This window comes from Pezoporus wallicus, unplaced genomic scaffold, assembly GCF_028554395.1.
Source record: "Pezoporus wallicus isolate ANWC-B61680 ecotype Strahan unplaced genomic scaffold, APGP_CSIRO_Pwel_v1 contig_2543, whole genome shotgun sequence".
Taxonomy (NCBI): Eukaryota; Metazoa; Chordata; class Aves; order Psittaciformes; family Psittacidae; genus Pezoporus; species Pezoporus wallicus.
In genome coordinates, this window is record NW_026638172.1 from 1882924 (window position 1) to 1898771 (window position 15848).

Consider the following 15848-nt stretch of genomic DNA (forward strand, 5'->3'; position numbering starts at 1 on the left):
TAACTCCTGATCCAGAGCAGCCTAAACTGACAACTAACGCTTGCTGCCATTTCACCACATCCCCCTGCCCCCTCCATTACCACTGCCCCAACACTGCTTTGCCTCGTCCCTTCTGCTGGCTTCAGCACTCAGACCCCTCACTGGGCCATTTCAACACATTAACCCATTACCACATTAGAAGCATTTTAACACTTTTAAAATAGTAGCTTTCCGAAGACTTAATGCATTGAAAGAAGAGGCTAAGCAATTACAAGAGTAGGAGGGAACATAATGACTTGGCAACAAGCACAAATTAGCTTACACTCCCATGAAACTCATTTTAGATGAGAGGATCAGATCACTTATTTTTGCTAAACCTTCGGGTCCCAGCCACCATTATAAATAAGACAACATACCAGAAAGACCCGAGATCATGACAACACTTATCAGGCTAGTACACTTTGCTCTGTGTAACCTTTCAAGGTGCTTTTCTTACCATTTCCTTATGCTACTGAGAATAGAAGGAAAGGAATAAGAAGAGAGTTTTACTTAAAATGGGGATAGGAGGGAAGAGAAAGGAGTCACAGTCACCTTGCAACTGTGCTTTGGTTTATGCTTCCCTATGTCTTCTACCAAGCCTTCTGTACTAAAACTACTAAACTACTAAACTACTCCTTTCCTGCTTCTAGAATAAAGTCAGTTTTTTAAAAAGCTCTATTTCTCCCAAAACTATAAAGTGCCCAAGCCAGCTAGTAAGCAAACACTTAAAAAAAAAACAACCAGATACAGTAAATATGCTTCTGCAATTAACTGATATGCAATGTGAGGTAAAAATCCATTCTGTCAGTTTGAATACCCATCAAGTTGCATGCTCTTTCTGAAGACTGGTCTATCAAATGGTTTAAGAAGAAAGAAATTTCAGCTGTATATAAGGAGCCTGCTCTGTTCAGAAAGTTTCCTATGGCACTTAGTGCCACACCATTGTCACCATTCGTTTGCAAGACCTCCAGGAAGCAGGAAAACACTCCCCATTTTATAGAAAACAAACCAAACCAAAACTCACAAACAGAACTAAGAACTTCTGATACACATTTTAAACAGTTTTACACTTCTCTGCAGTGATTTGACAGCCTTCCCAAATGCCAGACATCTGAAGTCAGGCACCTAATTCATCAGCCTTTAAAAAATAGTTAAAGTCGCCCTTGGTCTTCACTTTCAACTAACACATTGTTCTCATCAGCAAAGAAGTACTGTGCACACAAGACATTTTAATACTTACTGTCCAACCTCTGTCCCTCTCTGAAGGACTCTAAAGCAGATGCATAGTTTTTGATATGATAGTCACCTAACCTGCAACAAAGAAAAACACAGGTGATTACTTTGCAGTCAATTCCACATTCTGAAGGTCACAACATCCTCAGTTTACACACTGTATTGCTTAAAATTCACATTTAAGGGCTTAAATCACCCAAAAGGTGTGTTTTTAAAATAGCTAGGTTGTTAAGACAATCACCCTAAACTAAAGTGCTTCTTATAACAACAGGCTTATTATGAATGGGTTACAAGTAGTACAGCATTAAATTTATTCATTCATTGTGCTGCAAAAAGGTTGTACGGAGCCACAATCCGAATACTATTGCCCTACAGAACATCACGATATTCACAAAGTACAACATATGATACATACCCTTTTCTAAGGAGTGCTACAGCATTTTTGGGGTTGAGTTCTAGGGACTTCTTTGCATCTGCAACTGCATCTGTTGGAAGTCAGTTTTAAGGTGAGGAACATAATAACACGTTATAAGAAGCAGCGAACTGCGAGTCCTTTAGTAATGAAAATGTTTCTTAGCTTGCACACACAGTGTCTAAATCTCATCACAACCCTTCACTCAGCTGCAGAGCTCTATATTAAGATGCAGCATGACATAAATTTAGTCAAATCCTCTACTTAAATCTGAAGTGTGAATCTGTTTGGTTTTTACTGGAAAGAAAAAAATAAACCAAATCTACAGTTATTCAGTTAATCTTTTTCCCAGACATTATTCACCTATCACATTCACACCATGACATGATCCAGTCTCTACCAAAAACATAAGGATGGAAGATGCTTACAACACAAAGCTTAAAACCTGCCTAAGAAACCTTCTCACAAAGATGCTACCAACAAAATACTAGGCTAAAATCAAATGGGAAGCTGGAACTGCAGAGTACCCAATTCACTGGAAGTGTTACAGAAGCAAAGGAATCAAAGACAGAGACAATGATAAAGCTATACACTAACTGTAAAAGCAGCATATTACAATACAGAAAACACTTCCTCTTATTTGGCTTCAGATTGAAGATGTCTTCTGTAAAGAAAGTGTTATAATACACTTGAAAGAGGATTCTCAGCGGTGTCTGAAGATGTTACCAGCATAGTTCTGTAGGAGAATATGAGCATAAGCTCGCTGACAATAATATTCGGCATCATCTGGATTCTTCTCCAGAGCTGTTGTCAGTTCCTGTAAAAACACATAAAACCCCCATGAAATAGCACCTTGGAAGTCCGCACAAAAACACAGATCCAAACTCTGTCAACTAAGAGACATTTCAGAAAATATCCTAGCTGGCATGACTGTTTACCTCTTTCTCAGTTCTCACCCGCAAAGCTTAACCATCAGAGTGTGAAGTACAAGGAATCTGCCAGCTATAACTCAAGAAGCCTGTTTCTTACTGAGAAGGAAACAGGACTTTCAAATGTCTTAAACATGAATTCTAATGCACAGGTGATCCTGAATATTCCAAAGGCCTTCCTACAATTCTCAGCATACTTGTATACAGGTCTGTTGGATCAGTATTAGGAATTTGGCAGTCAACATGCAGTATGCCAAAACACTCTTGTGGGGAAAACATGCTCAAAGCATTGTAACACATGATGAAAAGCCACACTACATGATATTACTGAGCATAAGAGATTGTTCTGATTTATGGTGAACACAAAAGCAGGAGAACAAAAGCCTTATAGGGCACAGGGCTAACAGGAAATACTGTTGCACAATGGAAATAAATATAACGTAGTCCCTTGTTAGGGAAATCACTGGGTATACAGACCAAAATAATTGTATTATAAAACTTATGACTTTTGCACAACAGAATAAAATCACAGTGATACAATGCACACACCTGGAAAGAGCATCTCCAATTCTCTCCTTATTAGTGAAAGAAATTCTCTTTGCTAGAAGACAGTAAGTCTTCCAAAGCACCACAGTACATAGCTACAGTACAGTAACTGTTTGCTAAGTTGACTTCTTCTCAGACTTCTAGTCAGAATCCAGCAAATACGAATGTAGCTAAAATATAGGCTTTAAACCTGCAAAAATGTTAGTACAGCACAGTTGTAAAAACTGTCCCATCACGCCAGAGAAAAAGGAAGAGCAGAAGGCCTTTTAATTGGTATCAGTGTCTTGTTCTATTTCATAGATGTCACATACAATGTTTATGTCAAGTAGGAGTTAAACTGGCCAGAAGAGCTTCTTTCAGCAGTAGCACAAGTTCTTACCAGTTTAAGATACACAAATCTACCTCTAGGTACAGCATTTAAGTCTGGTCTTCTATGCTTATACAGCTGGTGGGTCTCTGAAGAAAGTGGCAGGCAGCACACAACTGTAACTTGATCCAATTGTACCAATGCCTCCCTAAGATTTAAAGTCAAAAGCAGTCTTCATTCTGGAAATATTCATGGCCATAAGTATTCCACAGGGGAGAGATATGAGGTAACCCATTATTAAAATGGGTTCATGCTGTGCTGAGAGATGAAATACAGCCTTTGACCCTCAAAACCAAGTGGGGTCCAACTCTGACAATGAACTTTACAGGCACTTCACAAGCAGAGTTACTTCGTGCAGGTCACCTCTCTCTCCAAACATTATTCCCTGTGATTTACACTGACGACAGAAGTACTGATTAGAACCAGCAGATACAACTGTACCACCAGCCCTCACCCCAGGAAAGCACAGCAAAGCAAACCGAACCCAAGCATTTTCAAGAGTGTGAAACTCAGCTCTCTGTTTGGGTTTCAGTTTTTTTTACCAGTACATAAACATATCTGATTCAGACACACACAAGCTGAAGTTACTCCTTACACAGCTATCGGAGAAGCCAGCCAATACTCAAGTAGCACCAGGAACTCCAGATTATGCACATTAGCAACAGTTACTTAGAGAAAGCTTAGACATAGTCCTCACAAACATTCAAGTGTTTTCTACATATTTTGACTCTAAAGGCCCTTACCATGCAACCAAGTTGCAAATCTATTTCTAAATATGCTGGGAAATTTCAGGTCCCTTCATGCTAACGGTACATTTGTATGAATTAAAAGGTGCTTTTGGTCTCCCCACAGTAACTTATCTTTTCAACATAAAATAACAAGTCATTGAAAAGTTCACAACTTTATCAGACAGCATTTAAAGACAGATGACGAGGGCTGTGACCAGTGTCACAGTCTAGTTGCAGACCTGCAACTAGTGGTATCCCCCAAGCATCAACACTGGGTCCAGTATTAACTAATTCATGAATGACTTGGTTGAAGGGACAGAGAGTACCCTCAGCAAGTTTGCTGATGATACAAAACTGGGAGGAGCGGCTGATACCCCAGAATGATGTGCTGCCACTCAGAAGGATCTAGAGAGGCTGAAGAGATGGGCAGAAGAACCTTTTGAAATTCAACACAGGCAAGTATGGGGTTTAGCACATTGGCAGGAATAGCCCCATACACCAGTACAAGCTGGAGGCTGACCTGCTGGAAGGCAGCTCTGCAGAAAACAACCTGGGGTCCTGGTGGACATCAACTGTCCATGAACCAGCCATGCGCCCTTGTGGCCAAGAAGGCCAATGGTATCTTGGGCTGTGTAAAAAGAGTGCTGCCAGCAGGCTGAGGGAGGCAGTACTCCCTCTCTACTCAGCCCTTGTGGGGCCTCATGTGGAGTGCTCTGTCCAGTTCTGGGATCCCCAGTAAAAGAGAAACATGGAGCTCCTTGAGTAAGTCCAGTGAAGGGCTACTAGAATAATTAAGGGACTGGAGCATCCTATGAGGAAGGGCTGTGGGAGCTAGGCCTGTCCAGCCTAGAAAACAGAAGGCTCCGGGGGGGGGGGGGGGGGGGAAGAGAGAGAGTTGTCTGATCAATGCATGTAGATAATCTGAAGAGGTGTCAAGAGAATATGGCCAGACTCTTCTTCATGGTGCCAGGACAAAAGGCAATGGATATAAACTCAAAAAACTGGAAGTTCCACCTGAACATGAGAAATAATTTTACTGTGAGGGTGACTAAGTGTTGGCACAGGTTGCCCAGAGAGGTTGCAGAGTCTCCTTCCCTGGAGATACTCAGAAGCCATCTGGACACACTCCTGAGCCATGTGCTCTGGGTGACCAGCTTGAGAAGCAGAGTTGGACTAGATGACCCCACTGGTCCCTTCCCACCTCAACCATCCTGTAATTCAGGATCAGAAGCAGCTGCACCCAGCAGTTACAAGGAATAAAAAGTCCTGAGGACACAGTGCAGAAATGCCATGCCAAGTGGGCACAGCTCTAGTCAGATGTGGAAGCATTACATAGCCCTATCTATATGGTATCATGTCCCAAATTAGAAATATTAAGTACATGAGCTAGAAGACCACACCTAAGATCATGCAAACATGGTACACTACTTGTAGATCGAAGCTTCCAAGTCAGCTAAACTCTACTCTGAGCTATGGGACTCACAGGTTCAGAGATTGTCAAGACGACTGGCTACCCAACTCAGTACTTTAAAAAAAAAGGCTACACATGTGACACCAGTATTACTGTATCAGATATTCAATAATGCTTGTACAATGTGTTATTGTTCTGAAGTGAATGTACAATGACCTGAAACAGACATTAGAAAATCAAAGCAACTATGTAAATGCAAAAAAAAACCAAACCCAAATGCATATTTTAATAGTATTCGTTAATACTTCCAAAGACCTTTTGATGTTGAGGATTTTTGTGTTTGGTGGTGAGTTTTCCCCGCTACAATGAGAAAATTACTTTTATTTTTTTAGACCCTAAATTAGTTTTACTGTACCAAATATATTCACTTATTCCAAATTGCTTTTTAGATGCCATTTCTCTTCTGAAAAGCTTTTACAAGCTACAGTCCAAATTCCAAAAGAACTGTAAGATTTAGCTTTACCATTTTCTTTATGGGAATGATAATTTAGTATCATCTTATGCTTTTACCACCTACTCCATCCAAGCAGAACTATTCGTATCCTCACCCCTTCCAAGTATGTTAAATAGAAACATTTATCCACCCTTCACTTCTGTTTTCTCTGTTTTGGTTAAAAATAACCTCTGAAAGCATATTAATACATATTAGCAGGTACAAGCATAGGATCATAGGACAGCCCAGGCTGGAAGCGGCCCTGGAAGATCATCCTGTCCAAGCCTTCGTGGGAGAGTGACATCATCTAGCACCCCATCCAGTCATGCCTTGAAACTCCCCAGTGATGTACGCTACACCGCATCCATGGGGAGGCTGTTCCAGTGAAGGACCATTCTTACTGTAGAAGTTTATTTTTTATGTTGAGATGAAATAAAACACAGTTCCAGTCCCCACAAAATACAGGAAGTGGGGAAAAAAAACAGATCATGGCAGAATAAGGAACTAGTAAAGCCTGAATAAATGTCTCTAATAAGACTGGAGCTTTTCTAACCACAAATCGCAAATTAGTTATCTGAACTGCAATGTACCTATACCAAAGTTGGTTCGTTTGTGAGGGGTTTTCCCTCTCTGCAGCACAAGTAACACCAGTGCTCTGTCAAAACTGCGCTGAACAGCTCCGAAGACAGTCCTCACCCGTAAGAGGTTCCAGAGGAGGTTCTGCGAGTCCTCCGCTCGCACCAATGGAACCAACCGCACGACGCTTCAAGGCTCTCCTCGCCCTGGGCACACTGCTAGCTCCGGCTGCCTCCAGCCCCAGAGCACCGACGGCTCGGCAACTCTCAACCACCCGAGGCCTGTGCCTTGTGTCCCCCCACACCGCTTCCGAGCCGCCGCCGGCCCACACGGCCCTCACCTGCGCCGCGGCCCCCGGGTCCCGGTCGATGTCCCCATCCGAGAACCTGCCGAGGAAACACAACGGCGTAAGCGGGCGGGCGAGAGGGCAGCGGGGCGGGGAGGCCTGGCCGGGTGAGGGGCTCACCGAGGAGGAGCAGCTGCCGCAGCCGCCATGCCGGCCGCCGCCCCCAGGAAACTTCTGGAGCCGCTAAGGCGCCGTGCAACGAGCCCCAAGGCCGCAGCTGCGCAGGGCCTGCCGGGATGCAGAGGGGCGAGCCAGCGCCTCAAACTCCTCCCGCGCCTCACCAGTGAGGCGGGGCGGTTATGGTTGCCAGGGCAAGTGTGGATCCTCTTCGTCACCAAGCTTCCTGCCCGCCTCTTCCTCCCGCCGTGGTGGTTGTGGGGCGGTTGTTTCCGTGCTGAAGTTGCCCAAGTCGCGGGCAGGGCTTTCCGGACGGCGTGTAGGCATACACGGGAGAAAAGAGTGGGCGCCACTTGGGGTGCGAGACTGAGGGGAACAGGGGTGAAGCCACGGTGCAGGAGCGGCCCGCCTCCGAGGCGCCGAGCTCGTCGGAAGCTTAAATACCGCCTCCCGCCCCAGCCTGAAAGGTGCCGGCACCCGCCGCTGGCTGTCGGTGAGGTCTGCCGGCGGCGGCGCAGCTGACTCCCCCCTTCATGACCTCGTAGAATGGTTTCAGCTGGAAGGGACTTTAAAGCCCACCCAGTTCCAACCCCCTGCCGCCGGCAAGGACACCTTCCACTAGACCAGGTTGCTCCAAGCCCCGTCCAACCTGGCCTTGAACACTGCCAGGGGTAGGGCAGCCACAGCTTCTCTGGGCAACCTGTGCCAGTGCCTCACCACCCTCACAGGGAAGAATTTCTCCCTAGTGTCTAATCAAAATCTCCCCTCTTTCAGTTTAAAGTCATCCCCCCTGTCCTATCACAACTTCCTCCTCCCTGCACTGCATTCCATGAAACACCTCAGTAAAGAAAGGTCCCTTTTCTGCCCTGCAGCCTCACACGCATGCAGGAAAGCATAGCAGATTCATTTTTTTTCTGAGTAGCGTTCGGTGTTTTGTTTGGCTGCTGCCACAGGCACACGGGCAGCTGTGGGAGGGGAAGAGTTGCTCAGACTCCAAGTGTGAGCCCTGATCTATGATTCACTCCAGCTTCTCCCTTTGTCACAGAAACACAGAATGGTTTGGGTTGGAAGGGATATTAAAGTTCGTCTAGTTCCAACACCCTTGCCTTGGGCAGGGACACCCTCCACTAGACCAGGCTGCTGTACTAAGGAGAGCCAAAAGTACAGATGCACCCAGCTGTTAAGCTGGAGCCTTAAGAACACGATCATGGAGTGATTCTCATTTACTGTTCGTTACACAACACTGCTGTGGGAGACACGTCACTGCCTGCTGGAGATCTTCTCCTCTTAGCCAACTGCCATAAATGAAGCATAAACAAACCATTTTCTCTTTGTAATAGTTGCAGCTATGGCAAGAAGTTTTGTTGGCAAAGCTGTAACTTTACGGTGCTATTTTATTTTCATGTTTCCAGTAAATCAGCAGAACAAAACACTAATGCCAGTCAAGCGTTATCACTTCAGGTTTCCGAGTATTATGAAATACTTGTTCTACAGGAAGAAGTCCCTATTTTATAGTCAGGTTTAAAGCCCCAGCCTCTCTCTCTAGTGTTTTCATCAATCTGGAACAGCGCTCAGGATGACGACTGCACTAGGTAACACTTCTACATCGCTTACCCTCATTCCTAGCAGTATTTCCAACACTGCCCAGCTGCAGGGAGCTGCTGGACAAACAGCCCCTGGTCAGCTGGCAGCAGTTGCTCTGGTTTGAGTACAGCCAGTCTTCCTGAAATGGAAATGCTGGATCTGCAGGTGGAAGCATGACTGCATGGGAGTCAGAGCAATGAAACACTGAATTAAACCAGGCAGGTAGAGCAGAGAGCTGCTTGTTCAATACAATCTGTAAAATTCTATTCAACTAGGCCAAACTATCTCTGCTGCAGTTCTGCTCCCATTAGTTTTTCTAGTACCTTTAAGCTTATCTTTAAATTTTTATCCCCCTATCAACAAAACTCCTAGATTAATTTAATCATAGAATCACAGAATGGTTTGGGTTAGAAGAGTCCCTAAAGCTCATCCAGCATGGACACCTTCCACTAGACCAGGCTGCTCCAAGCCCCGTCCAGCCTGGCCTTGAACACTGCCACGGATGGGCCAGCCACAGCTTCTCTGGGCAACCTGTGCCTCACCACCGTTGCAGGTAAGAGCTTCTTCCTAATGTTTAATCAAAATCTACCTTCTGTCAGTTTAAAACCTGTCCCACCACAGACCCACACTGATTAATCATGCTGCCCCATTTCTCAGTGTAGTGTGGTTATTTATAATGGTCAAAAAAAAGTCATAATAATGTAAACCACTGTAGAATAAATACAGAAAAATGTTTTTCCACTTGATTTATTTTCATAATAAACCAATTAAAAATACAAAAGGCAAGGACCCAAGGTTCAGAGGGCTCCATCATTTAAAAATTTGTCTTTAAATACAAATTCACTCTGTAATATGAATACATATAACATTAGACCTCTAAACATAATGATCTTATTTGCATCTATCAAAAATTTGTATGGAAACAAATTAGCTGAAAAAACCTCCCTGTGACATTGAATGTACATTATTTACAATCAAAAAAAAAAAGAACTCTTAGCAGTATTAATCTCCAAATACCTGTATAAATTGTATATATTTAATTTCTTTCCCCCCTTACAAAATAATCTGAAGTAGAAAGCAAGACTGTTAAGCTTCATAGTCACAAAATGGCATGAAACATTGGCACCTGTAGTGATGCCGTTAGCTTCTGTAATTAAATATATCTGATGTTTCCATATAAAATAGAGACATGGTGTTGTCCATTACTGGAATAAATGTTTTGTATACTCTCAATAGGAGTGTATAGTCAATTTTGCACACACAAGAGCTTGTGCTGCAAAAAATGCAAGAGGATACCTGGTTATCAAAGTCTAGAACTGGTGTAATTTACCAGTATGGAACAGATAAAAATTCATACACATGGAATGAAAAAAATGTCCCACTAAAAGTAACTGTTGCTTCAGAATTAAGTGATACATGTAGGGATTAAACAGAAAAGGTTATAGTAATGTTACTGCAATGTAAATCGGCAGAAGATTGAAAACATACAAGAAGAAAGAAGTCTGAAACTTTGGCCAACAACCTCAGGAGAAAATCTTCATAGCGTAAAAAGCATGTTCCTTCATGCCTGTATTTTGAAACATGAGTAATATGTCATTTTATTTATATGATGACATTTAGCAATTAACAGAAAATCAAAATCCATTCTAAAGCATGAATTCTAACAATTAACTGCAGAAATTAAGGAGCTTTGCAACATCTTGCTTCAGAATCAAATCATATATATACATAACTGAGAGGTCCCATCACATTTATGAAAATAATCATCCACAGGGTCTTTTGTTTGTTTGCTAGTTTTAAGAATTTACTCATATGAACTGGGTTCCAATGGCTCATTTTCTTGCTTCACTTGCACATCAGATGGGAAGCCATTCGAACTGGACACCACCATCACAAACTGTTGCTGCTGGAATCTCTGCTCCGACTGCTCAGTATCACCTGCTTTGTCACTGTCATCTTCTTTCATTGCCTCTTGTACGTCGCTGTGCTTTGTTTCTGGTGCTTTAATAACCGAAGTGATCACCGTGCCAGAGGGATGAGCTACCTGTGAGTTGCTGGGCGAGAACGTTACCATGGGGGTGTTAGCACTGAAGGATGGAGACGAAGCCATGTTGACTGTCCCATTGCAAACTGTCTGCACGCTGCTGGTGATCACCTGCTGAACTTGTGCTGGGCTCAGCATGATTGAGGAAGGAGGTGAGACTGGCTTCTGAGACTGTAGCATGACGTTTTCTTTAAGGACCGTCATGGGCTGTGAAGTAGGAATGGCTTGTAAAATGAATTTCTGGGACGTTGTTGCTGAGGTTGGATCTGTGCTGGCTATCACTGTAGTAAGAGGCACTGTCTGGAGTGTTACAGTATGCAGCTGCTGACTGCTAGGAGACACAACCACTGGAACTTGGGTTGGATTCTGTAAAGTCCTATTAAGATTAGAAAAGAGGAGAGGGTCAGAACACTTCCACTCTGAGGTCTGAAAAACAATTACAGATTTACTATTTGAAAAATCACTTTGCATCGTGAACATTTAATTTACCCAATGGTTCAAAAGAGGTAGCAGGCACTCTCCTAAAAAAACAAGAACTGGACCTGACCCCTGAATTCAGCAACACCATTCCCAGAGTAAAGGCACCCTGCATGAGCAATAGCACCACTGCCAAACTTGCCTTTGAGATGTTCAGTAGTTCACCAGAAAACCTGGGAATTGCATCTGAAATCTCCTTCTCGGGCACCAAACAACATCATGAGCATGACCTACTATACAGTTGCCATCAGCTTCACAAGGTACCCTAAGTAGTTTTGAAGTCATGAGCCTAAAGAACTCCTAAATCAGGCCTCAATTCCCCTGACATTACATTTACCTATATGTAAAAGTATCTGCACTGTAACCAGTGAGCCTGGCCAGCCTTGTCAGATTCCCAGGACACACGGTTCTCGGTCTGCCAGGCTTGGACACTCCTTCTGGTAAAGAAACAGAAAGAATTTGCTCCCAAAACATCTGTTTAAATTAGGAATGATTCTATCAGTTGCAGGCTCACAGACTTGGGCACCTTGTTACTACCTTCTTTGTATGTACAGCAACATCAGAGGCTTGACAGCCACATGTTGGTACACAACTACAACAGACAGCGGTGACTTAGAGATGTGGCCAAAACACATACACTGCAGCCATGCAATTAACAACAAAACAAACAAACAAACAAAAACCCCAAGCCACAACATACTCCTGGTGAAGTGAAGGATTTCCAGGGGAGGGAAAGAGGAAGGAGCTGGCAATTGCTTTGACACCCTCCCGCAGCTTGCTCCTTCTCACCACGCCACACTCTCTCTGATAAATCTTTTTGTTTTGTACCCATGCAGTACCTATTTTTCACAGCTCTCCAAAATCCTACTTGCCAGCATTTAGCCACTGACCAGTCAGACCAGACTCAGCATATTCAAAACTTGATTTAAACTATGCTGTGGCTATCACAGTCACAACTGCTACCACAACACAGAGTCACAACGAAAAGCTGACCAAAGGCAGGACTTACGCGATGCTGACGCTATGGGGCAATGTGGATGCTGTTCTGTTGGTGGTGGTAGTCCAGCCCCCTGAGGAGCTGCATTCCCCCTTCTTAATGCAGCAGCAGAAACAAGTGAAGGAATATTTGTAGAGGATTTCCCTGATCCCTTTCAGCTCAGTCCTCTGGGAAAGGCCTCTAGCTGAGCTCCAAAAATTGCTCCAGGAAGAGCAGCTCCAGTAACCCAGCTGGTATCGGGATCAGAGCACATCAGCACCCCCTGAGCATCCTCCAGCTGCCAGTCCTTGCTGTAGGCAGTCTTCACCCCACCTCATATGTGGTTTGGTAATATGATGAACACAATCTGCCTCGCAAGAAGGAAAGCTGCAGTACCCGAGAATGCTGCTGTAGCAGAACAAATACAAATCCTTGCCCTTGAGGCTCCCACGTAGGTCTTATCAGAGAGGCCGTAATAGCCAAGAGACAAAGTCTGATGTGGCTGACACCAGTGTCAGTCTTGAACTCCTGTTTCACACAGAGGCAGCCCACAGAAGCAGCTCATGGAAATGGGGGCTGGCTGGAGGTGAAACACCAGCCAGAGTGAAGTGATCGTTTCTTTTCTGCCAGCTTCTGAGAACTTAGTGCTACACAACAAATCCAAACAGCCAAGCTTGAAGTGCAAACCTCAGAATGACTCACACCATGTCTGCTCAGGGTAATCAGTGCTAAATCTCCCACCTCACCCCATCAATTCCCCTGGGACCTTGGCAGAAAAATCACGTCTGTGCCAGAAGCAGGAACAGGATGACGGCATCCACTGGCTTTTTAAAAAATAGTACAAAAAAACTGCCTACAGTTAAACAAACTAGCAATAAAATCAGAATGTCACATAGGTCCAGATCAAGACATAAAAGTCTAGAGACCAGCAATCTAAGTGGAACAGCTACGAAGGACAGGCAGCTGACGCAAGCCACCAGAAAAGCATTAGAAGTATCAGAGCAGATACCAAGCCAGCTGTTTAATCCATGAAGAAACTTGAGCCTGAAGGATTAAGATCAACTAAATAGTTTGAAAGCAGCAGCTGAAGCTGGTAGCCCGTGCTTGTAAGCCACCCAAGTATTACTCTGAAACTACTTTGTTGTTATTTAACTCTTTTGCTTTAAACAATGTAGTAAAAATAAAAGCTTCTGGCTGCTAAATGGCTTTAAAGGACAACCACAAAAAGTGTGAAGTGGATATAATCAGTGCAGAAGATGTTTTGCAAAGAACTAGAAACAACAGGCCTGAAAACACCAAACCAGCCAGTTTGTCTCATTTGTATTTGCATCCTGATGTTAAGCCATTTTGTTCCTCCTGAAAGCAAGTCCCATACCTGTGCACCATCCCGTGACTAACAGTTAACTCCAGGTGTTTTATCTTTTCTATCAGTCAAGATAGATATGTATGATGCACACATATATAAACATGTAGATGCACATATCTATACACACAGTGTGAACTTGCTACAGCGAAAGCATGCAGCAGATGTCTGTACAAGCACTGAATTACGTACCACACAACACCATAAATACACATTTTTATTTATGCTAATGGTAGCCAAGCAAGACATCTGCCTCAATTGGTAAGACTACAGACAACTCTTTTGTGTACTGACTAAAAATCTATCTGCTCAAACTATTTGTCTTGAATATCACTATGTAAAAAAAACCCAAAACAACAGGTCTGGTTAATCATTTTGCCTGTTTAAAAATAAAGTACACACTCCTGAAGGTGATCTGTTAACAATGGGCTACATTATTTCAGATTCTGTGTGTTTTGGTATGCTTCGGAATTTCACTGTCAATTTGCTAATGCCCTTCCTACCCTAAAGTACAAATCTATTGGGTGATTACTTCAAAAGTTTCTGCTGAGGTTACAGAAAGAACAAGAACATTGAGCAACAGTGGGGAAAAGGAAATACTGCCATAAAGCCATCTGGTTACAACTGAGAAAAGAATGACAAAAATCCTAAGGTCATTTAGCTTGGCAGAACATGATCATCTATTTCTTGGTCCTTTTGGTACTGTTAACAGATGAGAATTGTGCAATATCATATGAGCTCATCAAGAGGTAACTAGTGATAAAGCAAACAGTAAGTGACAGGCAGGAAAAACAAGTTTATTCACAGTAATTTATGTGAAATTTATGAAATGGAGAAAGGGAGAAGATAAAAAAAAAAACAAACTAAAACCTGAAGCTACAAGCCAAGGTAAACAAGGTATTCCACAGCACAAAAAGCAAATGAAACAGGGCAATATTAAGAAATACACAGAGAGAGGTAACAGAAGAGAATTCCCTCTCCAACACACATGTTCACTCTACAGCTGTATGGAAAATGATGCCCTCGAGATAAACAGGCATATTTCCAGGGACTTTCCCAGTTTGTTCAGCTAGCTGGTTGCAAACAGCTCACTGAGTCAAGCTAGGAAGAGCTTGAGGGAGGTGAGGGGGTGGGACGTGCTTGTCAGAACCAATTCAGATGCCCTAGTTGAGAGGCAATCTCTTCTGGGGTACTGTAGGTAGCATTAGCCAAATGCATCTCAGGAGCTCTCCTCCACAGCTGTGCTCACGTACATGATCCTCAGTCATCAGCAGTCCTGTCAATACCTCACCCCAACACACTGCCCCATAGCCACTTGCCCTTCTGCAGGGGTAGCCACACAGACAGGAGCTGCTTAGGTAATTTGGGGGGAAATGTCCATGAGAGGTAGAAAGGCACCTGATGCCTTCACGCCCTGACTGAACACAACCTTCTCCAAAGGGAGGGCAGAACTTGCCTGTTCTTGTCTAGCTTTGCCTGGACAAGATAATCTCTTTACATCAGGCAGACAGAGACAGAGGACTCAGCTCTCAAGCACAGTGTCCTTTTTACTGACCCATGCAGTCTCACAGTCTTCTTCCCAGAGTTTTTCAAAACTGCATGCTCACCTGAAACAAAATTAATCTGTCTAGATGACTTTGAAGTCCCTTCTGCTGTAAGCAGCCTTCTTCCTACCTACCACAGATATTACATCAGAAATGGGATTAAGAGAAGGTCTCAGCTGCAGGAAAATCAAATCAAAATGTTTGCTATCCCTATTGTAAATATGTTCTGAGAAACACACCCTGTTGTAAGCTAAATGAGTCTTTATTGTAGAAGCTCACTGAGATCACATCAGCCTATTTCTGACAAACACTTCCCTCAGGAAGGGGATTTTCTTCACCACCCTGAAACTTGAAACAGTCAAGCCTGCACATAAGAGATGACAGAGATCAGCTCTTTGCAACAATCACCTGCTTTCCTTCCTTTGGGGAAAGCTACAGCAGCAGTGAGCCAGATTCACAAGTATCAACTAGTTGGTGTGCTGGAGAGTTTCTACTGCAGATCTGCCTTTGGAGCATGAAGACCCAACTTGTTGCACTGACAGAAGACAACTGTCTAGCTGCAAACCGAAGCAAAGCATATGCACTGATGCTGGATGTTCAACATCAAGCTTTCCAAGTATTAGCCAGGAGTTGCTTCTGATTATATAGAAGTCCTCAGCTGGCACTGCATTCCTTCATTCACGT

The 15848-nt window shown here is 43.5% G+C and overlaps 2 protein-coding genes across 6 annotated transcripts in view; both read right to left on the reverse strand.

Annotated features, from left to right (window-relative positions):
- SUGT1 (SGT1 homolog, MIS12 kinetochore complex assembly cochaperone) overlaps positions 1-7347 on the reverse strand; it is a 28762-nt gene extending 21415 nt beyond the window's left edge. The window contains exons 1-5 of the mRNA XM_057409705.1: positions 7180-7347; positions 7054-7099; positions 2390-2480; positions 1667-1736; positions 1259-1329 (exon numbers count right to left, since the gene is read on the reverse strand). Coding sequence (XP_057265688.1) covers positions 1259-1329; positions 1667-1736; positions 2390-2480; positions 7054-7099; positions 7180-7208 — 307 coding nt within the window. The 5' untranslated portion in view covers positions 7209-7347. The remainder of the gene's footprint in view (positions 1-1258; positions 1330-1666; positions 1737-2389; positions 2481-7053; positions 7100-7179) is intronic.
- A 2144-nt stretch (positions 7348-9491) lies between these two features.
- The window catches only part of ELF1 (E74 like ETS transcription factor 1), an 88208-nt gene continuing 81851 nt past the window's right edge, over positions 9492-15848 (reverse strand). For all 5 annotated transcript variants that reach the window (XM_057409698.1, XM_057409696.1, XM_057409694.1 and 2 more), the window contains exon 9: positions 9492-11180. In XM_057409698.1, coding sequence (XP_057265681.1) covers positions 10565-11180 — 616 coding nt within the window. In that variant the 3' untranslated portion in view covers positions 9492-10564. The remainder of the gene's footprint in view (positions 11181-15848) is intronic.